Source organism: Amphiura filiformis, chromosome 1, assembly GCF_039555335.1.
Source record: "Amphiura filiformis chromosome 1, Afil_fr2py, whole genome shotgun sequence".
Taxonomy (NCBI): domain Eukaryota; kingdom Metazoa; phylum Echinodermata; class Ophiuroidea; order Amphilepidida; family Amphiuridae; genus Amphiura; species Amphiura filiformis.
In genome coordinates, this window is record NC_092628.1 from 10,146,632 (window position 1) to 10,172,207 (window position 25,576).

At 38.4% G+C, this 25,576-nt stretch overlaps 1 protein-coding gene across 1 annotated transcript; it reads right to left on the reverse strand.

Annotated features, from left to right (window-relative positions):
- Window positions 1-5,717: 5,717 nt before the first annotated feature.
- LOC140155379 (calcyphosin-like protein) lies at window positions 5,718-20,840 on the reverse strand. Its single transcript, XM_072178209.1, has 5 exons — window positions 20,768-20,840; window positions 13,513-13,645; window positions 12,378-12,555; window positions 6,404-6,616; window positions 5,718-5,831 (listed from the first exon to the last, which is right to left on the reverse strand). Exons 1-5 carry the CDS (start codon window positions 20,838-20,840, stop codon window positions 5,733-5,735), a joined length of 696 nt encoding a protein of 231 aa, XP_072034310.1. The 3' UTR covers window positions 5,718-5,732.
- Between the last annotated feature and the right edge of the window lie 4,736 nt (window positions 20,841-25,576).

Consider the following 25,576-nt stretch of genomic DNA (forward strand, 5'->3'; position numbering starts at 1 on the left):
CTTGAAGTAAACTTTATAAATCTGATGATTTATACTTAAAGTGTATGTGGGTGGGATGAAAAGCCGACGATCAATTGAAAATTTTGACCTTTCGTATTGAAGATATGGATTTTTTTCCCAAAACACCAAAAAAAAATTAGGTCTTTTGGGAAAAAATCCATATCTTCAATATGAAAGGTCAAAATTTTCAATTGACCGTCGGCTTTTCCTCCCTGCTACATACACTTTAAGAATATATCATTAGATTTATATAATTTACTTCGAGGACTGTTATATATCAAAAATTTGAAAAATATCACATTTTTATAATTTGTCATAAAATTTGTATTATATTGTGATTTTCAAAAATGAAAATTATTTGATATCAGAAAGACATGCTTCGTATTCAGAATGCAATTCGATAGGTCTGAGGTGCTCTCATGTCCCACAAAAATACTGTCGAAACGCAATAAACGCTCATTTTGGATCCCTTTTAAGGGATTTGAAATTGTAAAAATAATGACAAAATAATATTCTTGTTTTTTATAAAATGTTGTAGTCTTTCAACAGTTCACAATTTTTATCTATGCCCGTGGAACGGTGGCATAGATATTGTATTTGTTGTGTTTAGTCTTCTCCTTCTCCTTCTCCTCCTCCTCCTCCTCCTTCTTCTTAAGACCACTTTGCACTCCTCTAGCTCAAGAACCAAAGAAGCCTCGGGGCCCATACTTGGTACAATGATGGCCTATGACCCTAGAAACATCCTAGGGTATCCCTGACCCCAGAGGTCAAAGGTCATGGGCTACAGGGGGCAATATGTGTAATTGGTCTCCCATCCACTCAGGAGGCCATGACCAACGAAATGTTCAATGTGTATGAGGGCAGCAGTGGTCTCCCATTCACTCAGCAGGCCATGACCAACGAAATGTTCAATGTGTGTGAGGGCAGCAGTGGTCTCCCATCCACTCAGTAGGCCACGATCGATCAATGAAATGTTCAATGTTCATGCAATGCAAAATAGCGGCAAATGGTTGAATTCATATTGTTTTTAATAACGTTTCGGATATAAAGAAGCTGTTTTGAACGATGGCAGTGGATTGAAGTATGTTTTGTACTTGTTTATTTATATACTTGATGCTTCACTGTTTGCCGGGCCGTTTTGCACCCGTAGGCCTTTACTTTTGAACTTCTGATATGGCATGCATGCATGTATTGATAAAGATATCGTCGGATGGCGATATCGTGATATGTTTTGGATGCGATATGCGAAAGACTGACGATGCCCAAGCCTAGCCCCTCCCGACAATCCAGCGACCGGGGTTCAATCCCCGCTGAGTCCTGATTTTTTCTCTTTCAATATTTTCATATGCCAGTTTGCTCGAGCCCCAATCACGCCATTTAAATTATAATTTCTCGAGCTTGCATCGTTTATTTCCGATCCTCGCATATATTAATTTGTGTTTCGCATTGTCTTACGCCCTGCTAGGGTGAAGCATATAGGCCGCCTCCTTCTTCATTATTTAATATATAATTGGCCGCTGAGACACAATGAGAGAGTTATCATGGGGACTTAAGTTGAGATTGCCCGAGTACCGACTGTAAACTCAGGTAGCATAGTGGTAAAGCTCTGGACCGGTAATCCAGCGACCGGGTTCAATCCCCGCTGAGTCCTGATTTTTTCTCTTTCAATATTTTCATATGCCAGTTTCCTCGCATATATTAATTTGTGCATTTGGCGCCCAATTGGGCGGGTTTTTTTATTTTAGGTGCTATGATAATGATACTTATATCATTTAAAGCTTATACCAAGGGGTATAAGTTTTCGTTTTGTGAATAGGGGAAGGGGGTTAGGTGTGGTCACGGGCATAGATATTCGTGTTTGGTCAAACACAACTGTGGTTTCTAGTTCTTATTGTATGACAGCTTTGAGTGCAAACCCCGCCAGCCCATGTTCCCCTCTGACGCGCCTTAAGGTTAACCACTAATTATGTATTACACGGGATTAAATGGGAAAATGGCTAATTTAGGGTGGAATTTTCTCATATTCAGAACTCTCACAATTAAATACCACTAATATCAGGTAAAACTATATGATTTAGATGCCAAAACTCAACATAGGTTGACCTGAAACTTTTCTTGTTTTAACGCACCCTCGAAGCTGAAACGGTTACAATATGGTAGGGCGAATATTTACTAAAAACCGAAGCCGTGCGTATGGATTTTGGTACTATTCCAACAAAAAAGTCATATAATGAGAGAAAATATACCATTTTGAAGCATCAAACCCTAAGAAGTACTTTTTTTGGCTATAATCAATTTCAGCGATTTTAATGCAGTCTTTTCAGATAGTTACAAACAAATAGTTACTCGTCGTTTTGTATAGTGCAGCGATATGATGGAATACTAGAAGCTGTGGTCGACGTCCGAAAGCGCGCATACACTGACAACTTTGCAGTGCGGCCATAAAAAGTGTTTTTTTTAATTACATTGTTCAGAAACTGGGTCAAGACTAGGCCTGTTTGTAATTCAATACAGGCAGGGGCGTAGCAAGCGGAGGACAGGGCCCATGGGCCCGATAGTTCAGGGGCCCCGAACACAAAAGCGTAAATTAAATAAGGGCTGATAATGGAGAGCAGAGCCGGATTTACCATTAGACCAGATGGGCCCGGGTCCAGGGTCCAAAAATTTGGGCGCCCAAAATTACCCTATGCATCTTTTTTTTAACCCCAATTACAGCATGTTTTTTGGCTAAAATAGGGTTGTAAAATTTTCCGAGCTTCGCGCATTCAAATAGGAAAATTCATGCTGATCTGAGGCTAAAATAGTCTGAAATTGATTTTTTTTTGGCGTGTTTTGCGCGCAAATGGCCTAGTAACATCGGAACAAAATATGTTAGTCCCCTCTATATCATATGTAAACCATAACTTTGCCACTGACTTGAGTGCCTTCCTCGGCACGTGAGTTCGGGGCCTCCAAATTTTGGCCTGGCCCAGGGCCCACATAAGGTAAATTCCGTCCTGATGCTCTTGCTACGCCCCTGAATGCAGGCTCCATATTGGTTGCAGGTTATGCATGGCAGTGACATTAATAGCTGTCAATGATCCGATGTTGAAACGTTTTTTAACCTTTTCTTTTATCCTTTAACATTTTTCATTTGCATTTGCATGTTATGAACATCGGTAAAGAAGTTATAATAATAAAGGCCTGTGCAATAATTATGGGTTATCTAATCCCGCACATTGTGACACCCCATTGAATCCAAGGTGACCTCAATAATATGCAGGATTAGATAGTGCATCTATTAAAAAAGATAATTTACCCAAATTTGGTTTCTTTTTCAAATTAGGATTTTTTTCCAAGTGTAAGGATACTTTTTGGCGCAGTTTAGATTCATCGATTGGTAATTCGTGCGTGTCAAAACCAGTATGTTTTTACTTACTATAATATTTCGTCCATCTCGTCGGAGGACTTAATCAGATGTGAGCATCTGATCCACTTTCCCTGGAAACTGGCTTCCGGTTGTGTGTAATCTTATTTCCAGTCTTCAAAAGTGGGTCATATACGTGACTTGGAACGAAAGAAGTTATGAGAAACTGAAGACTGACCCTACCCCAAAGTACAAGCGAAAGTTAACTTCCATCCTCGCTAGACTTAAGAAAGAAAAAAAAATTGATGAGAAACAATATAAGCCTTTGTACTACAGCAAATACTCTCAATACTTTATTGCACTACGAATATTCACAAGCAAAGTAACCCAATAAGTTATGACCGATCGTCGATTATACAGATTCCCTCGGCTATAAGATATCAAATGCCCTTGCCGATTTGCTCAATCCTTTGATCGGTACCACGGAACACCATATTGAATATTCGAAAGAATTAGTGTAGGACTTAAGTGGAGTGTGTATTGAGGAAAATGTTCACAAACACGCCAATTAAAGAGGCCTTAGATGTGGTAAAACAAGACTGTTAGATGACAAAGATCTTAAGATGCGCACCAAATTTGAAGTTAAAGCCATCATCGAACTCAGAGTTACCATATATAGGCAACGCTTTGGCGCAACTAGGGGCAGCCCAGGAAACTCCATCATAGCAAATTTCTTTATGGAATTTCTGGGACAGCAAGTTATCGACACTGTCCCGATTGATTGTAAGCCACGGTATTGGTATTGGCGTCGCTATGTGGATGATGTCCTCGAAATCATAAAAACAGGTCAAGTCCAAAACCTAACCATCTCAACACAGTAGACAAAACAGACAATGTAAAATTCATTTATGAGGAAGAGAAAGGGAAAATACCATTTCTCGACACGCGAATTGTCCGGAAACCTGACGGGTCGGTAAAGCTTCTGGTATACAGGAAACCAACCCACACTGACCAATATCTCAGTTTGAACTCAGAACACCCCCTCCATCAAAAAAATGGGTGTGGCCCTAACTCTATTTGACCGCATGTACAGAGTGGTCACGGATGAAGCGGATAGAGCGAAAACATGTGCGAGGACGAGGAGCCCTTAAAATCTGTAGATATCCCAAACATTGCCAAATGGACAGGGCAGTGGACCAAGTGAAAGCAAAAATGTAGCAAAAAAAAAAAGCGGCTGAGGAACCTAGCCCCAAGAAAGATCAAAACAAAGAGGACGAAAGCAAGGGAATGGTAGTGCTTTATGTCAATGGAATTTCTGATCAAGTTAAGAGAATTTTCAAAAAGCACAAAGTCGGCACTTCAATGAAGCCCCATCAAACCCTCAAAAAATACTGGTTCACCCTAAAGACAAGAGAGACAAGCTAATTTTGCCTTTATGAGATCTTCTGCCAAAATTGCGATCTCAGTTATGTTGGCGAGAGCTCTCGGTTGTTCGGGATTAGACTTGCAGAACATCAAGCGGAGGTTCAGAGTTCAGGGTTCATGCACAATAGTAGGTTTCAATAAATTTCACCCACATCGATCATCATCATTATTATCACATTTGGTTGTTGTTTTTTCGTTAAACAGGACTTGATGAATGCAGTGGCGTGCACATTGAAAGTGTGGGGGGGCAGGTTGTTCAGTTCCCCGAATGGAGTCTCATTAGGAGTGTACGGTGCGGGCGAAATCAGTAATTTCGGGGGAAATGACTGATTTCCTCCGAATGACCAACAAAAGTGGGGGGGGCCTGTGCCCCCTGCCCCCTTTGCGCATGCCACTGGATGAATGTCTATCAGTACCTTGTCTGAATGGAGGAACCTGTGAAGACCGATTTGTTGGTTATGTCTGTCTCTGCTTTCCATTAAAATTAGTAAACCACATAAAAATACAAACACTAAAGCCACATAACCTTTGCTGAGAAGGACGCCCTCAGTATTTTTCAAAATTCTTTTTCACGGTTGTAATATACTTTCTTAAACTAACATACCTTTGCAAAAATCAAGACTTTAGGTGCTGTAGTTTTGTAAAAATCCTGGTTTCCTATGTTATGCATATGAACACCCGTTCTGTACCTGTAACACATATATTAGGAAGTGTGCAGAAATACTGGGGGGGGGGGGGCTGGAAAACGATTTTCATGTCAAAATCTTTTACACCCCCTCTACGGGCCCCTATTCATAACTCCTAAAATTTTTATGACCCCCTGCATATTTCCAACCCCTCCCCTCGCCCACCAGTATATTCCTGAACACTCCCTAAATTGTCTTTTACTTTAACATGTTTAAAGCTATTGCTACTTTTTTGTTTCAAGTTGGAAGTCAAGTGCTGGGGTTACTGCTGGTGCCTATTGTATTTTCCATGCATTTCTAATCAGTTGCATGAAAGAAGCATCATCATCAATTTGCAGGCCTGTATAGAAATTGACAAATTCTTCATGTGTGATCTGAAAAACAATGGGAAATTAGTGAAAATTAGAAACGCAATACAAAATAAACTAGAGCCAGCACGACCGTAAGCCAGGCCATGTTTAGACTATGCCATAGTCGATTTTTGATAAATAAAACATGTTATTAATCATGATGAAAGCATTCAGTTGAACTCGAAATTATACTGATATTTATTACATCAAAATACTAGTATAAAATTATTATCATAAAAAGAGCAACAAAAAATAGGGGGGGGGGTATTACCCCCGGAGCTTATTCCCTGATCACTTGTGTCCACTAAAAAGATTGTATTCCAAGCCCGTACTCTAATTGGAGAGCGAAATTACCCGACACTCAACTTATCACTTTATTATCACATGGTTTAGCATTCCCCATGATCATGTGAAGCATCTCTTGTAGGAGTGCAACTTTCTCCTCACCTACCAGCACATCCACTATTTCTGGCTCCCATTAAAATTATCAAAAAAGGTGGGGGAGTGTGGGTCAAAGTCATTCAACCAAGGTAGTATCAGCATGACATGATATCGGGCAATCCCCCTTTAAACCCAGGTATTTATAAGTATGTTACCTTTCCATCTGGATCGTCTGGTGTCGAATCAAAAGTTGTCAAGAAGTTTTCAAACACTTCTTCTTCAGTCCATGTCCCATCATTATATTTCGGGTGTTGTCTAAGATTATTTAACTCTTGTAGGTCTGCTACAGTGACAACACCATCATCATTCTTATCAAATTTCTCAAATGCTTTGTCAAGGATAGCAATTCGTGATTGAGACATTGGTGGCTGAAAATATATAGAAAGTGTTTCGAAATCTAATCATTCAAAGTTTGTAGTAGTATATAGAGCGTAATTTCCAAAATCATCCCGCTTGCTCCCAATACCGGGACAAAATACAGCCTGTCTCAAAAAAATTGTGCAAGTGAAAAGCGCCCTCTTTGGCAATTAGAAAATACCGTTGTGACATGATGCTTACATCAACGTCAAGGGTACAGTCTTAGCTCTCAAATACCGTTTGTTCTGTTCAATTTGCTCTTTTTAATCTCGAGATATGTTTAATTAACAACGAAAGGGTAAAATCACAATTGTGCCACTTTTACTAGGGAATAGGGCTGTACATGTAAATCAATGATAGCTGATGTTGATGCGTCTAATGCACTCCCCCTTCGGGGCTCGTGCATTAGACGCATCAACACCAGCGCGCGTGCATTATTTTGTCTAATTTCATTAATTTGTCAAATTTCATGAACTTGTCAAAGTTCAGTAACCTATAAGTGTGCAATATTTGTTTGTCTTTAACATGTATTGAATGACAAAGAGAACAGTATTTACCATGGTAAAATCATTGACATGCACATGTATTTAATTTTACAGCAGAATGTGAAATATTTATTTATCTTTTAATGTGTCGTAAGTGGAAAAAGAGAATCATTATACCTTTATCATGAAAAAACATTAAAAACAATTTTGTATTGTTGTGTAATTGGTGCATTCTTTTGATTTCACGAAGGAACTCTTGATAAACTTGATGCTATCATTGATTTACATGTACATCATCCCTCTTCCTTAGTAAAAGTGGCACAATTGTGATTTTACCCTTTCGTTGTTAAGTAAGCATATCTCGAGATTAAAACAAGCAAATTGAACAGACTAAACGGCATTTGAGAGCTAAGACTATGTCTTTGACGTTGATGTAAGCATTATGTCACAACGGTATTTTCTAATTGCCACAGAGGGCGCTTTTCACTTGCACAATTTTTTTTGAGACAGGCTGTACATACCAAGCATTATACAAATTTGCAATGAATGCTAAAATTGTCAAAACCTAAATTTAGTGTAAAACATGGGTATTAAGAACACTATGCAGTAAAAATCAGATATTTTCAAAAAATGTTGGCAGACTTCAAAAAATGATTTTTCTTAATACTTTGTGTGTGGATGCACCTTGGGTCAGAGTCCACAGGAGTGACAGTCATATTGCCTCTAAACACTTGGTTGCCATGGCAACAGCGAAAATGTCAGTTTGCCCAATTTTCAGTATTTTCAGCATTTTCCCATGTAGCAAAATGTAGAAATATCAGGTCAGATTTCAGGATGAAGGAAATAATGTTCAGTACCCTTCTTTTTATACAGTAAATAAAACATCCTTCCTCTCTATTAAAATCATGTAAACACAAACAAATCACTTTCAGAAATGGGTGAAACCATTATGTAAAATAGGGGTGTTTTTCATTATTTTCGGCCATGCCAAAACTTGTGTTGGGAAAATTGATGTAACCCCCAAAGTAACACTTTTCTCACAATAATCTGTTCAGGGTAGGTAGATAAGATGTTGGTCTAGTAATATCATGAAAAAAAAGTTTTGGTAAATTTCAAACGTGGGAGCAGTGTTGCCAGGAAAATTGCAAAATTTTCAGTTTTTTAATTTAATATATTATGAAAAATAGGGGCTTTTATCCACCTAGGGGATGATGATGCATTTTTATGATATTAGTATGAAGACATTACCAACTGTAGTGCATGAGTATCAAGTATTTCTGCCTAAGTGTTGCCAGAAAGCTCACTTTTTTGACGTTTGAGATTTTATTTAGGCCGACAATGGAAAATGCTGATTTTAACAGTCAACTCTCTTGTTAATTTTATGCAACACTCCAGTATTGTGATTTGGATTAAGTGCATGGTGTGACATGATTTGCATTGGTTTCAACACCAGTGTTGCCAGTAGCGTTGCCTTTTCAGGTGCTGTTATAAAGTAATTTTCATACGTGGGAGCAGTGTTGCCAGGAAAATTGCACAATTTTCAGGTTTTTAATTTAATATATTATGAAAAATAAGGCTTTTATCCACCTGGGGGATGATGATGCATTTTGATGATATTAGTATGAAGACATTACCAACTGTAGTGCATGAGTATCATTTTAAGTATTTCTGCCTAAGTGTTGCCAGAAACCTCACTTTTTTGACGTTTGAGATTTTATTGATGATGGAAAATACTGATTTTAACAGGCAACCCTCTTGTTAATTTTATGCAACACTCCAGTATTGTGATTTGGATTAAGTGCATGGTGTGACATGATTTGCATTGGTTTCAACACCAGTGTTGCCAGTAGCTTTGCCTTTTCAGGTGCCTGTTATAAAGAAACAGCGAAACCAGTGTTGCTAGTAACATTGTCTATTCAAGTCAGTTTACAGGATAATGACACTCTTACTGACAAACTTACAGAAAAGGAGGTTAACAGCACTGGTATACATAGTATACTCAATTTTTTTTAAATCGCGAAGTAAAGCGGGTCCTGGTCTGCTATTATTAACATGTCAACAACAGTATTGCCAGAAAACTCACTTTTCTATTATTGAGGTTAAATTGACTGTTTAAATTAAGTGTAGTATACCTTACTTTGCTCACTGTGATTTCAACACCTGTGTTACTAGTAACATTTTCAGTTATTTTGAAACAATTGAGAAAGCTACAGAAGAATTTAAAGAGGTAACATGGTTAGCTATGTCTGTTGCAGTTCATACACTAGATATGATGCAGCAGAGTACCCTTTTTCATCTCATTTGATGACTCACATTACTGAAGATACAAGATTGCCAACCGACATTTACAGACATATGTGCTTAAAAACATCACATGTTTTGCAATTGTTCAAAACATTGTTTGTAACTAAACAGGAACAACCTTCCACAAAGCTTTCAATTTTCTTGATATACGGACATTTAGGTGTCGATGTTGAGGTATATGCATATGTCCTTAAGTTTTTTAAAACAGTTTGCTTGATCAGACTCTTTGTTTTTACAAGTTCACAAATATTACACGGAAAAACAGTGGCAGGATCGACGGGAATTATATAAATAAACATTGTTATTCATCAGGTTCGCCTTCGCAAATAATGAAGGAGACAAGAAGAAAAATTTATCCCGCCTGGGAACTGAACCCAGGACCTCAGGGTTACGAGACCTACGCCTTAACCGCTTGGCCACGGGAGCTTCATGATTAGGCTGGTTGAAATTCGAACTCTTCAGGTTCGCCGTCGCAAATAAACTGAAAAGGTTAGGCCTACTAGCAACACTGGTGTTGAAATCACAGCGAGCAAAGTAAAGTATACTACACTGAGTTTTCTAGCAATACTGTTGTTGACATGTGAATAATAGCAGTCCAGGACCCGCTATACTTCACGCTATACTTCATTGAATAGACAATGTTACTAGTAAAACTGGTTTCGCTGTTTCTTTATAACAGCACCTGAAAAGGCAAAGCTACTGGCAACACTGGTGTTGAAACCAATGTGAAATTAAGTTTTAGTTTAATTAAGAGTTAGTTGTATGTTAAAATAAGAATTTTCCATTGTAAATAAAATCTCAAACATCAAAAAAGTGAGGTTTCTGGCAACATTTAGGCAGAAATACTTGATACTCATGCACTACAGTTGGTAATGTCTTCATACTAATATCATACAGATGCATCATCATCTCTAGGTGGATAAAAGCCCTTTTTTTCATAACATTTTAAATTAAAAAAACTGAAAATTATGCAATTTTCCTAGCAACATTGCTCCCACGTATGAAAATTACTTTATAACAGCACCTGAAAAGGCAACGCTACTGGCAACACTGGTGTTGAAACCAATACAAATCATGTCACACCATGCACATAATCCAAATAACAATACTAGAGTGTTGCATAAAATTAACAAGAGAGTTGTCTGTTAAAATTAGCATTTTCCATTGTAAACAGCATCTGAAAAGGCAAAGCTACTGGCAACACTGGTGTTGAAACCAATGCAAATCATGTCACACCATGCACTTACTCCAAATAACAATACTAGATTGTTGCATAAAATTAACAAGAGAGTTGTCTGTTAAAATCAGCATTTTCCATTGTAAATAAAATCTCAAACATCAAAAAAGTGAGGTTTCTGGCAACACTTCGGCAGAAATACTTGATACTCATGTACTACCAGTTGGTAATGTCTTCATACTAATATCATAAAAATGCATCATCATCCCCTAGGTGGATAAAAATCTTATTTTTCATAATATATTAAATTAAAAACCTGAAAATTGTGACATTTTTCCTGGCAACACTGCTCCCACGTATGAAAATTACTTTATAACAGCACCTGAAAAGGCAACGCTACTAGCAACACTGGTGTTGAAACCAATACAAATCATGTCACACCATGCACTTAATCCAAATCACAATACTAGAGTGTTGCATAAAATTAACAAGAGAGTTGTCTGTTAAAATCAGCATTTTCCATTGTAAATAAAATCTCAAACGTCAAAAAAGTGAGGTTTCTGGCAACACTTAGGCAGAAATACTTGATACTCATGCACTACAGTTGGTAATGTCATCATACTAATATCATAAAAATGCATCATCATCCCCTAGGTGGATAAAAGCCCTTATTTTTCATAATACATTAAATTAAAAACTGAAAATTGTGCAATTTTCCTGGCAACACTGCTCCCACGTATGAAAATTACCAAAACTGATATTACTAGACCAACATCTTATCTACTTACCCAGAGCAGATAATTGTGAGAAAAGTGTTACTTTGGGGGTTACATCAATTTTCCCAACACAAGTTTTGGCATGGCTGAAAATAATGAAAAACACCCTATTTTACATAATGGTTTCACCCACTTCTGAAAGAGATTTGTTTGTGTTTACATGATTTTAATAGAGAGGAAGGATGTCTTATTCACTGTATAAAAGAAGGGTACTGAACATGATTTCCTTCATCCTGAAATCTGACCTGATATTTCTACATTTTGTTACATGTGAAAATGCTGAAAATACTGAAAATTGGGCAAATTGACATTTTCGCTGTTGCCATGGCAACCAAGGGTTTAGAGGCGATATGACTGTCACTCCTGTGGACTCTGACCCAAGGTGCATCCACACACAAAGTATTAAGAAAAATCATTTTTTGAAGTCTGCCAACACTTATTTGATTTATACAGCAGACCAGTCTTAAATGCAAATTTCGAATTTGACTCGAAATACCAGGCGCATATTGACCCCAAGGTGAAAACTCCGCCTCCCATAGGGAGAGCGAGCGGTTGTTCCCTCGCCTTGCACCACTGAGGTCCCGGGTTCAAGCCCCGGCGTTTATCTCGATTCCATGCTCGCTCTCGCAGGTTGTCTCCGGGATCTCCGGTTTCCTTCTGCTTTCAAAAATCGCTGATTAGTTGTTTGGTTATCAAAAACTTCCTGCACCCAATGGAATTTGGGGAGCTGCACAGATACTTGGTGAAAATTACAATCTAAGTGCGGATAGGTTTGTGCCAGGTTTGGCTGCAACCAGCCTAGTTGATGCGATCTGATTGTGATGATTCACCATGGCAGCGGAATTACAGTGCTTTGATCCCTCTGAGATCTGGGAAAAGGCGCTATTATAAAACACCGATTTTTTTAAAAAAAATATGCGACAGTCATTATTGTCGTTGTTGTCATCAGTCACCATTGCTGAAGGGCTCTCTGACTATACCCAATGTCTATACTGATTATGAAATGTTAAACCTAATACTATATACTTACCTTTAAGCTTTCCAAAAATTCGTTTAAGTCAATGGTACCACTGCCATTCTTGTCTAATGCCGGAAACATATCATTGGCTTCATCTGGACTAACTTCAACTTCGTAATCACGAAGACCTGTCATGAATTCTTCCAATTCTAACGAGTTGTTGCCATCATCGTCCATAATTCGAAATGCTCTAAAAATGTATAAACAAATGAAACCACCTGTTGATATTTTGCATGGTTCTACCGTGGATGTTACTGTAACTGAGGATCGCTGCATGGTTCTACCGTGGATGTTACTGTAACTGAGGATCGCTGCATGGTTCTACCGTGGATGTTACTGTAACTGAGGATCGCTGCATGGTTCTACCGTGGATGTTACTGTAACTGAGGATCGCTGCATGGTTCTACCGTGGATGTTACTGCAACTGAGGATCGCTGCATGGTACTACCGTGGATGTTACTGCAACTGAGGATCGCTGCATGGTTCTACCGTGGATGTTACTGCAACTGAGGATCGCTGCATGGTTCTACCGTGGATGTTACTGCAACTGAGGATCGCTGCATGGTACTTCCGTGGATGTTACTGCAACTGAGGATCGCTGCATGGTACTACCGTGGATGTTACTGCAACTGGGGATCGTTGCATGGTTCTACCGTTGATGCCTTACTGCAACTGGGGATCGTTGCAGTTAAATGTATGTGTTGAAAGAATATAACAATTGTATCATAGTGGATTGAACTTCCAGTTCCAGTGAGTGTATTGAAAACAAAAAACTTACAACAAATCAAATTTTCTTGTGTTGGCAAAGTCAGATAGGGTAATGAGCATGCGCAGATCATAAAAAACGTGTCGTTTCAGCTAATATTGGAAACGAAATTTTTGACACGGAGATATAGGGATGATGACGATGTGTGACGCAATCATATCTAAGCCTAAGTTATGTATACCCAGGAAATCGCTGGCTGGGCCAGCGTAACCCTCGTGGCTACAGGTCGGTGATCTTCTGCGTGGCAAGCGAGGGGTCCGAGGTTTAAATCCCGGTGGAACCGACTGACTTCGTTGTTAATTTTCCCTCCTTTTTCGTTTCTTCTTTAACTTCCGATAGCAAAAAACAAACAAACATGTGCACAGTTAGGGTTAATCTTACCTTGCAAGACCTGTGATTCCACTTGGTGTCAGCAATTGCTGTCTCAGTTTCTCAATAAGTTCAGCCTCAGATATTGGTGTTTTTTGACAGAGGGTGGACTGTATAAGTAGCAAAAGCACCAATCCAATTTCAACTAAAAAGTAAAAAAAAAGACAACTAAGTGATTAAATGAAATAAATGAGATTATAATTATAATTCACTTCTTATATTGAATGAGTTATTTTAACTTTATTCAGATTTTTGACTCTCGCAAAATAAATAAAAATAATTGAAGAAAAATGTGATATTGATCGTAGAACATCTGTTACTTTCACATTAAGCAACTTTAAACATTTGGGCAGGCAATCGCTCATGCTCGCCACCACTCTCTCAAACTGAATTTCTAGTGAGCGATTTTCCACTTGCCATGGACACTAATCACTTGCTGCGAATCGAATCACTCAAAATTGAATCATAGACCCTTGAATCTAATTTACGGCATTCAAATTAGAGCATTTTCAAATCTCTGAAAGAGGGTGTCGAACTAGAGAGTCATTCGACCAATACATACTACTAAGAGAGTGATATAGACCCCTTGCCTAGCATTCAAAATCTAGATGGCAAGGCCTGATAGTACAAGTATGTGAAACACAAACTCTTTATCAAAAACATGCGCTAAGTTCTCTCAAAATCTATAATATTGAAAAGTTTTATTAAATGCTTTGATACGAATATGCTCCAAAATGGCAGTACAGACGCGTAGCCACAAATTCTTGATTGCCCAGATCACCAATCTATTAAAGGGGGACTCCGACAATCATAACATTTTTGCCTTATATGTTAGAAAATAATTATCAAGCACGAATCACATTGTTTTATTTAAAACCATGTGATTCGTGCTTGATAATTATTTTTCTAACATATAGAGGAATCCAAATCCACGCATTCCTACACAGACTAGCAGCCTTTAGTTGGGTAGCCGTCGGCTACAATGCACCCAAAATGTGAAATGATTCGGCCTTGGCGGAAATTTTAAACTGCATTCCATCACCCGTTTTACACCTTCTTCGAAAACACAGGTAGATAAAAGAATGATTAAAGTTTACAAGCTTCAACATGGTCTATTCGCTGTTGAAGTGACATATTAATCGGATTAACTACACGCGGTATCTATGCATTGATGTACTTGCGAACAAAAGGACTATGTATGAATAGATGCGACGGGATTACCTGTGGAATTATCTCCATTGTATATATTATTAGCTATTTTTCTATTGCTCCTCGTCCCTGCATCTTCTCTAGCTGTTAGGCGGCCTTTATTTGCACAATTGGACGCTCAAAACACCAGGTTGGTGCTAGCGGCTACCCAAAGATGTCCGACCAAATCCTGACCATGACTTGGCTCGTTGGATTCGTCTACAAGGAATAATGTTGTGATTGCCGGAGACTTCCTTTAAATAAAGATGAGAGGGGTGTCCGAGAGGACTGTGCCCCCTAACAATTGGGCTTTTTTTTCAAAAGGTAGGCCCAATTGAACCCACTTAATTGGTGTACTTTTTTTACTCTATTATTAGTCTGTACAATTTTGTTGGAAAAAGTTTGAAATATTTTTAAAATGGACCATTTTTCACCATAAAAATTACTTTTAAAAAAAGTGCCCACCAGTAAATTATTTTGTCCAACCAGTAAATTCAACCAGCCCATTGCCCAAAAATGCACACCCTGTAAATTATTTTGCTTGAAAATATTGGGCCCGCAACATATCATACCATAGACCTACATATTTGATTTGATTAAGTTGCATTACACTTTTGGACCAAGAATAAATATCAAAGCGTAGGAAGCTAATATATTTTTGAGCAATTTCCGCACAAAACCTGAACACATTCATGGAGCTCATAAAATTTGAGTTGAAATCTTGGCTCAAAATAAATTCAAGAGTCATGGGAAAAGTTCCTTGTCTAAACATTGATAGCAGCCCTAACAAAAGGTTAACATCAGGGGTGTTTATCACAATATGAAGCAAAATATTATTGATAAGGCTGAAAGTTAAGACGTGTTCAGACTTCTTGTTCATGGTTTATTATTAATGTTCAAAGCAGATGTAATGTACAAACGAACTGGAAATAGTTTTGTGTAACCTAGAATAAGTGTGAATTGTGGTGACAACATTTTGTTTGATACAATTACCAAAACATAAAAAGGGGCCACGGTTTAAACATTTTTCCTGTGTGGATTTTCACCCTGCATGGGCCTCAAGGAAGAACGGATAATTAATTGTGTTTTCAACTGATTGAGTGTCCCAGGATAAAGAAGAAATGAAACAAACAAACAAACCCTTTTTAAACTTGGTCCCATTTATGAAAATGTCTTAGGTCGTTATATATTAAATAATCTATACTTGTTGGTTTTCTTAGCTGGCAGTGTTTTCTGAAAAGCATTTCGCAGAGTGAATGAATATTTTTTCCGATGGGGTCGTGCGGCTGTCGAACCCTTACCCATTTTAAAGTGTAACATCACCATAAACAGGGACCCATAGGCCTATCTAAGGATTTTGGTAATGTGGAAATTTGTTCAAAAGATACATGTCTAAGGGCTTTCCCCCTTTCAAAACAGACCAGGGGACAATTAAAGTGACCTAATTATATGACAAAGTGGAGGGGATTGTAACATTAGTCATCCCCCAAATCAGAAATGCATGGGGCTGGGTGTGTGTGAGTATCAAGGGCGGATCCAGGACTGCTTCCACCGGGGTGCTCTAAAAAATCTTATATGTAAAAACTGTGCGCGAAGCGGGCATCGCGTTGCGCTTGCGCGACGCAGGGGGGTGTCTGAGGGGGATGTGCCCCCCTGAGAAGTAAGAAACTTTTACAAAATGAAGATCTACTTGAAGCGATTTGGTGGACCATTTTGTCACTATTAGTGTGTAAAATTTTAGTTTGAAAAAGCCGAAAATTTGTGAAATGACGGGCCATGAAGCCTTTTCGTGGACAAGTTTTCCCTGTAATTGTTGTAGGCCTATAAATTGTTTTAAACATAAGGTGTGTGAAAGTCGATTCCGAGTTTGTCGTCCCCCGCCCGCGTCACTTTTTGGAAACCAAAAACACCCGCATCAATTTTCAAAAATACCAAAATAATTCATTATTTTTAAAGTATCAGTGTTTTCACCAGTTTTAGCAATTGGAAACATATATTTTTGTTTGTAAAACAAATAAATTCATAACTTGGAAGCAAAACCAGACTCTTTTCTAACTTTTCTAGTCCCTACCCATATAAAACATGTTTATAAATAACATGTATGAGTGTGGCTTTAAATCAACACGCATTTTAGGTCAATAATGAAATCTGATGAGATAATGAAAAATGAAAAATGAAAAAGTCACCTCACCAACCTGGGAAAAAAAAGGGACGATAAACTCGGAATTGACTTTCATGGGCCTAAATGGGCAAATGTTGAAAGCAGAAGCTATTATGGCTACTTTGTTTATGCACTACGCAGGGGGTGTCTGAAAATTAAGACCTAATTGAAGCAATTTGGTGGACCATTTTGTCACTATTAGTGTGTACAATTTTATTTTGAAAAAAAAATTTGTGAAATGACGGCTCGTCCATGAAGCCATTCCTGGACAAATATTGTTGTCTAGTGACTTTGGTGACAAAATGTAATAGCCCCGGAATATCGGCGGACCTGCAGTAATTTTCACAAGCTTTTGGCACCAGGACCCGCCTTCAAGCAATGCCTAAAATAATTGCAGGCCTATATAGGGCCTACTTCCGATCGAACCGACTGTACGGTCTTAGGCATGGACCAGGACCTATACTCAATACGTGCAATTAACTTTTCCTCTCCTCCTTTTCGCCCTTTTCTCTTCTCTTTTTCTCCTTTTTTTACCTCTTTTACCCTTTCTCTTTTCTTCTCTCATTTCCTCTTTTTGTGGGAGGAGGGCCCGCCCCCTAAACTGCGCCTGCTGTAAAGTTAGGGGTCTAGGGTGTTGGAAGGGGGCAGCGTCCCCTTGCCTAGGGACATTTGGCATTTCTGAACTCAATTCGTGCGATTTGGTGCATACTTTTTCCCGCACTTTTCCTTCCTTCCTTTCTTTCTCTCTTTCTTTCTTTTTTTTTTTTTTTTTTTTTTTTGCGATTCATACCCCGGGGTGCTGCAGCCACCAAAGCACCCCCCCTGGATCCGCGCTTGGTGAGTATGGGAGGGGGCATAACCCCTATAACCTCAGGTTCTACTGCCATGCACATGGCAGCTTTATTTTTTTAACCAAAATGTTGGTTAAATCTGCTTACCGAGCCGTGGCTACCCCCCTCTGAACTTGAGGCAAGACCACGGAATTAAGTTTAATTCTGTGGGCAAGACACACTGTGGTCTGTATACCTTCTTTGAGTCAGGAGTCAGTAATTTAGATATTGTTTTTGTTGTATCTCTTAATGTAATGATTTGTAGTATATAAAAGTATACAGTTTCAGAGAGGAAATGATGCAAGGGATCCATCTAACATAATGGGTTCCTGCCCGGGGTTCCTGCAAAAATTAAGTTTGTGAGAAAATCTCAAAATTTGATTTTACTTTACTTTTCTTTACTTTACTGACTCGAGGAAGGTATACAGACTAGCTATATAGATATAATAAGCCTATAAATCTTACATTAAATGACTTTATTTAAAAATTTCCACAGATCTATGCATGTTGTTTTAATACAGATATTCAAGTTACTCTCCATGAAGTGAAAACATTATGTGAGGTATATTGAAAACCAATAGGCCAGAGGCATATACAAGTGAAAATATTTACCTTTTTGCTGAACCATGAAATGGTATCAGCCTATAAGTGTGTATGTTACTAACTAACCATTTGGTCTGAAATGGACATATCTCTAAATGCCACGAAGGTATGACCCCATGAGTGGTGTCATATGAAAGAGGAAAACATAAAGAATATAATAAAAATATTTCCAAACGTCAGAGGTCATCCAGGGGTCACAAAAAAAAAAAAAGGTCATTTTAACCAAAAATGCTCCGATTGAGCTTAAATTTAAATGCAATGATCCTTATGACATTCTAAACATGTTGCAAATATTGTAAAATTCATTTAAGGTCATTAAGGGGTCATAATGGGGTCAAAGGTCAAGTTGTTCAAAATGCTCCAATTGAGCTGAAATTTAAACGCAATGATCCTTATGACATTCTAAACATGTTGTAAATATTGTAAAATTCATTTAAGGTCATTAAGGGGTCAAAGGTCAAGTTTTTCAAAACGTTCCAATTGAGCTGAAATTTATATGCAATGATCCTTATGACATGCTAAACATTTTAAAAACATTTTACGAATCATTTAAGGTCATTGAGGGGTAATAAAGGGTCAAAGGTCAAGTTTTACAAAATGCTCTGATTGAGCTGAAATTTAAACGCAATGATTCTTTATGACATTCTAAACATGTTGCAAATATTTTAAAATTCATTTACGGTCATTAAGGGGCAATAAAGGGGTCAAAGGTCAAGTTTTCAAAATGCTTCAATTGTAGGTATTGTAGAATTGTAGGCCTACCACAATATACTGCCGAAGCCACATGGTTCAGCTATGGTGCGGTTATCGCTCTAGTTTCTGAAGCATTGTCAAGTCTGGTGCCACAAATTATCTTTTTGCAGAAAGTGTGTGTGAAGTACATGAGCTTGAAGTTTGTTGTGGCGTCATCAATAAAACATGAATTGCTCAGCTCTGCAAAGTGATACTTCACTGATTTCTGTCCTGCGCATATCAAGCAAAGCCAACAAAACAATTAATGCTCTGCATGCTAGCCAAATGCTTCAATGTAAAAATCCCAAGTTTTGAGATATTTTTTTCAAAGTATCTAGAGCTATCTCAAGAACCACTGAACCAATACTAGGCGTGTTTGTATTCATTTTGATGCATTTTTCATACTGATTCCGAATTTTTCAAACAAAATTTGAAAGTTGTCATCTGCAACTCAATTGGCCCATATAGGTTACACTGTAGTCAAAGTTGTTGAATCTTCATTCAGTGTATTTAATGTGCTTAAGGGCTGGGGTATGACGTTTGCACCAGTATTTTTAGTGGGACATGAGAGTACTTCAGACATGGATGGCGGATGGAGGTATCATCAGGTCTGTTATTATTGAATAATTCTTCAAAACTTTCTTTCCATCTATCCTTGACTTCTGTGTCTTCGGTTAGACCTTTGCCATTTTGTCTTTGACACTTGACATTGATGTTGAGCGAGTCCCTGTGATTGTTTTTATGGTGGAATAGATCTGCTTGATTTTCTTGGCTTCATGCGCATTATCCACTTCTTTGCACAGTTCTCGCAGCCAATTGTCTTTAAACTCTTTCGATTTGCGTTTTATTTCCCCATTTAAGAAGTTGTACTTAGGTTTTACAGTAGGGTCCTCCAAGCGCTGCAGTTCATTTTACTTCTCTGCCTGCTTAACTCTACGACCTCAGTACTTATTCACGGCTTCTGTTGTTGGCAGAGATGCCAGTCAGTTTCACTCAAAAAACCTGAAAAGCCCAAAAACAGGCTAAAAATAAATGAAAACGCGGGAATTTGAACTCACAAAAAACCTGAATTCAGGTTAAAACCTGAAAACTGGCATCTCTGTGTTGTTGTTTTTTCTTTCCAAGAAGTTTATCAGAAGTTTCCTTGATAGTATTTCTGATGTCATTCCAATTTTCCAAAGGTCTTCAATCCCGACATCAGTATCTGGGATGTCTAATAGGGGTTGGAAATATCAATATATTTTATTATTTCGAGAATTGGCCTGTAACATCTTCCCAAAAGCATCACAAAGTATTAATTCAAGTCCTATACTTTATCTTCTTTCTTTAACACGCACAATATAGACCAGGCAGGTCAAGTAGGCTATATCACTGATAACATGGCATAGTGGTAAAAGCCTAACAATTCCCGCCAATTACGAGCTGATCAAACTCTTCCGATTTGAGTTTTGTAACCTCGTAACGAGGGAGTCTATTTACCTTTGGTTTCACTTTCAGCTTGAGTTTTAGATGAGCATGCACGGAGCATCTGGTGGTCTGATCCAATATCGGCGCTAAAGCTCCGTGAGTTTGATGTGCAGCTTTTCCATGTGTGTTATAAGAATGAAGTCAATTTTGTTTCTTGTTGAACCATCTGGGGGTTCCCAGGTCCACTCACGGCTAAACTTTGATTGTTTGAATTTGGTGTTTGATATGCAGAGGTTGTTGGTGGCGCAAAAGTTTAGGAGTTTTTCTCTTCTTTGATTTCTCTCACCACAACCAAATTTTCCAAGTATACCATTCCATGGTTCCCAATCCTTGCCTACTTTGGAATTGAAGTCTCCCATCACTATCAACATGTCTTGGGATGGGGCTTCATTTATAGTTCGTTGCAGATCTTCATAGAACTCATATATTTCTTCTTCATTATTGCTGGTATTTGGTTCATAGACCTGAATAATTGTTGCTGTCCCCCAGTGCTCCTACCTGGGTGTGCAGCCTGGCTGAGATTATTCTCTGTGATATTGGAATATATCCTAAAAGTGACTTCAGTGCATTTTTGTTTAGCACCAAAGCCACTCATTTTCTGTGGGTATCTTCCCGGGGTTATCTTAGTTGCTTGAGCAAAGAAATTGGAGTCCATCTCAGGCCCGTAGCCAGGGGGGTTCGAGGGGTTCGATCGAACCCCCTAAAATTTTGACACAAAAAAGGAGAACATGTGAAATGTGGTTGAAATGGCCATTTTAGCACAAAAATTGTTATTTTTTCTCAGATTAGCTCAGATTAGCGGGACGATTTGAAAAATCCCCCGACGCCCAGTTTATGTAGGCCTATGACTTAATTTAATGCTATAAATACAGCAGAGTCATTATTTGCCTCTTTGTCTCATCTAGATTTGAAGATTTTTTTAAAATTATTTGCTGTGCAAAAAAACGATAACCGAGAAAGCTTAGTTCAGAGATGAAGGGAGTGTGGCAATTTTTTCTTGTTTTTATCGAGCTAATTTGCCTCTTTGCTATAATATATCCATATATTCCTGATAATAATGTAAAAATAATGCACCAAATGCCTTCAATTGGGACTTCATTTTTCAAAATTCTTCTAATTCTGAGGGGCGGATCCCCTGCGTCTGATTTGCAACTTTTTTTTTCTTGTTTTAACCGCACTAATTTGCGTCTTTGCTGTAATATATTGAACCAATATGTTGATAATAATGTAAAAATGGTGCACCGTGCCTTCAATTGGGACTACATTTTTCAGTTCAGACACCCCTATGCCTGATTTGCAATTTTTTTTGTTTTAACCGCGCTAATTTGCCTCTTTGCAATAATAAATTGAAACCATATATTTCTGATAATAATGTAAAAATTGTGCACCAAATGCCTTCAATTGGGACTTCATTTGTCAAAATTCTCCCATTTCTCAGGGGGACATCCCCCCTCAGACACCCCCCTGCGCCGCGATTCCGCGGCGCGATGCCCGCTACGCGGCCATTACTCATCACTTATACTTAACAGAAATCTGCAAAAACGAACCCCCTAACTCGAAGGGCTGGCTACGGGCCTGCATCTTGTTTGAATTCTCCTTGAATTGTAAAATGGGTTTCGGCGATACCCATCACTTCCCAGCCATAGATGATAAGATAGATAATAAGGGGTAAATTTAATGAGATACACCAACTTCAGGAAGGGGTGAGCGAGTATGAAAGAAGGCCCGTTGGTCAAACTTGGAACTGCATTGATGCGCGCATTATGTAATTGTTAATTTATTCGCAACCAGTCTTGCTACCGAATCAAATAAAATTTGCATAATGATGCACAATAAAATGAGTTATGTGCTACTTTTTAAATCTTATGATTCCCATGTCTATTTCTCGACTTATGTCCAAATTCAGTCATCCGGTATTTTTTTCTGGGACACCCTGTATATCCTTATATTCCTTTGATCCTGTGTTGCACAAGAACCTCGACACTCAAATTCCCTGAGTTTTCCCTGATTTTGGCTGTTTTTCTCAATTTGCCTGATTTTTCCCAGACCTTTCCATTAAAACCATTCATAGTTTGGGTAAATAATTTTTGTGTGTGTAAATAATGGCAGATAAGAAACAGATAAGCAAATCTGGGATGTGAACCTTCTATTGAAGGTACACTACCTCAAAAAGTAATTGTCACTCAAATTCCCTCAGTTTTCCCTGATTTTGGTTGTTTTTCTCAAATTCCACGAGTTTTCTCCATCTAGAAAACATGGAAAAGGGATTTTTACCTCCGACATACACATACATACCGTAGGCCTACCGGTACTATAATTTATCAACACACCCCTGCACAGAAGGAATAGCGTACACCGTCGCCGGGAAGGGCCAATAATCGGCACACGCCACGGACGCCGGTGGATACTAGACCTACTCTGTTAGGCCTACATCCTCAAGTGTGATCCTCAATGTCAGCAAAGTAGCCCTCAAGGTAGATTTTCCTGTCTCTGGAAGCTCTCACAAAAATTATTACATTAAGGGCGCACATCACTATAATATATTATTACACAAACATGATGGACATTATAATACCAACATACCCACACACCCCGTGAACCTGCGCACACACACCCCCACCCATGCACACCACCCCCAATACACCTACATCAGCTGCCCACCCGCCCACACCCCCCCACACACACACCCCATCCACACAACCACACACCTTGATTCGTTCCCTGAGAGGCAGGTCTAGACATCGGCCGGCTGTGTGGTATATAGGTTTACTGCACCCCTGATAAATTTTTGACTAATTTTGCATTTTTTCTCAAAAAAAAATACACACTGGTAACAAAAGTTATGTATGTTAAAGTGGCAAGGAATCCAATTACTTCACTGAAATTTCAGTGATTCAAGACAAGTAGGCCCTAGTTCATTTATGTTAAGAAATGAGGTAGGCCTACATTCTAGCGGTACCTCTTTTCTTATCATAAATAACGTACCGCTTGTCTTGAGTCACTGAAAATCCAGTGTAGTAACAGGATTCCTTGCCCCTATAATATACATAACTTTTGTTACCAGTGTGTTATTATTTTTCGAGAAAAATGCAAAAATAGTCATAAATTTATCAATGGGTGTAGGACCACCTTAAAGAAATACAAAAAAAGAGAGAAGTTAATATTCTGTTCAGGATACGGTGAAAACATGCGATTTTGACCCCTTCTTTTCAAACGTTTGCAACTGCGCGGGGAACCCTCCATTTGGCTCCCGGAATGAGCTCATGAAGAGTATGAGTCCCGCGCCATCTCGAAAATCTGGCTCCGTGTCTGCATCCGTATCTAACTATATCTCAGGCTAAGGCAATTACACATACAGCTGACCATAACGTTGATTATCAAAGTCAATATGTGAAGAAAAACCCGGTGAAAGACCAATTGCAACAACTTCCCCCAAGTTGACATAACATAAATAACATTAAATCAATTTTAAAGATCACTTTTAATAGTTTTTTAATTAAGGGGAAATGTGCCAAAACATGTAATTTTCAGTCATAAAATTCAAAGACTTGTCTAAGCATTCAAAAATTATTATAGGCTTTGAGTTTGCTAATACATTTAATAGACTTGGTGCAAGTCTAAGCATTCAAAATTTCGAAATGTAGTCTATGAGTTTGCTAATAAATTTAATATTTTATTTTCATTTTGATAATTGGATATTAAAGATATCAGAAATTTGTTTTCCAAAAATTAGAAAAGGCCTATACATGAAATAAGTACCGGTAGCAGGTCTAGTAGGCCTACTAGTCTTGATATGAAAAACACCCCAAAACGCGTGTTTTGGTTATTATTTCCAAAAATTGGCCAATATTGAAATTAAATTTTTATTGCCAGTTAAGAATTAGCTAAAAGACCCTTTTTTGGTTTTCTGACCCGTTTTCTGGTTGCAAAATCGCCAGAAGAAAAAAGAAACCAGAAATTTGAGGAATTGGCAATTTAGGGATCTTTTAAAGTAGATTATCAAAATCAACGGCCTTGGTACAATTCAGTGGTCTTTGGAAGTTACGGGGTCCACCCCCCCCACCCCCTCAAAAAATCACCAAAGGCAAAAGAGTCAACTTTGTGAGCGTATAGTGATGAAAAAATAGGTCGGTCAAAAAAGGTCCCGAATTTACCCATTTGGGAGCGTAGTAGGCCTATAAATCGGAAAAAATGGTTCTTTGCTTTCTTGGCCAAAAAAGTGCAAAATTTTAAAGTTGGATGTTGCAGCCCCCCCCCGCCCCTCCAAAAAAAAAATGACTGGTCCGCTACACCACCCCTGGTTGAGGCACTCAACTTTTGGCAGGATATTTTTAGAAAAGGGCCAAATACTACGGAAATCCAATCAAAACTTCCAAAATCACGTGAAGTAGAAAAACTCTTATTATTTATACACGTACAATGTAGGCCTATCTCTAAAATGTTGGAAAAGGCTAATATTAAATTTAAAATACTTTATAATATTTCAATGCAGCAACAGGGCTTTATTTAGTGGTATGCGCCCTACAAAGGCTACAAGTACTTCCGGTGTCTGCAAATTTGCCGTGTTTTTGCGATCGGGGACGATTGATCATCTGAATCTCTGTTAATTTTACTGTGTGGAAAGCCTGGCTCTGACCACAGGTTTGTTTGTGTAAAATCGAGGACTGCGTGTAAAAGTAAATCTAGACATTGATATTTATTATATAAACCATTAAATAAGTGCAACAAGACAATTTTTATCGCCATGCTATGCTATGAAGTAGTTAAGCTTAAATTTCAAAAATAAAATAAGCAAGCCTTTTTCGCATTTCATGAGTACGAGTTGCATTTCATGAGTTTCCGATCAATGGAATTTGGGATTTGTGGGTAATCATGGTAATGATGTTACCACAGAGGAGTAAGATAAGACAGAGCGCGTACCACCAGTCAAAGTCCCCGTGTATTGTATACTACCAGTTCTCGCATATTCATGAGGGCCGATTGTTCGATCGTGTTGTGTCAAACAATCACGCCAGCGCTATGCGTGCCTTCGCGTAGTACGCGATAGAGCGTTGCTATGCGTTTTCGCGATTACGCGATAGACCATGAAAATACG

Excerpts from the sequence above, each read along its gene's own strand:
- LOC140155379 (XM_072178209.1), bottom strand. The coding sequence starts at position 20,840 with ATGGGAGACTTCAATTCCAAAGTAGGCAAGGATTGGGAACCATGGAAT. Across the intron at positions 13,646-20,767 it reads ACTTGGAAAATTTGGTTGTG|TTGAAATTGGATTGGTGCTT; the intron begins GTGAGAGAAATC and ends TTTACTTTTTAG. Across the intron at positions 5,832-6,403 it reads CAGACGATCCAGATGGAAAG|ATCACACATGAAGAATTTGT; the intron begins GTAACATACTTA and ends ATTGTTTTTCAG.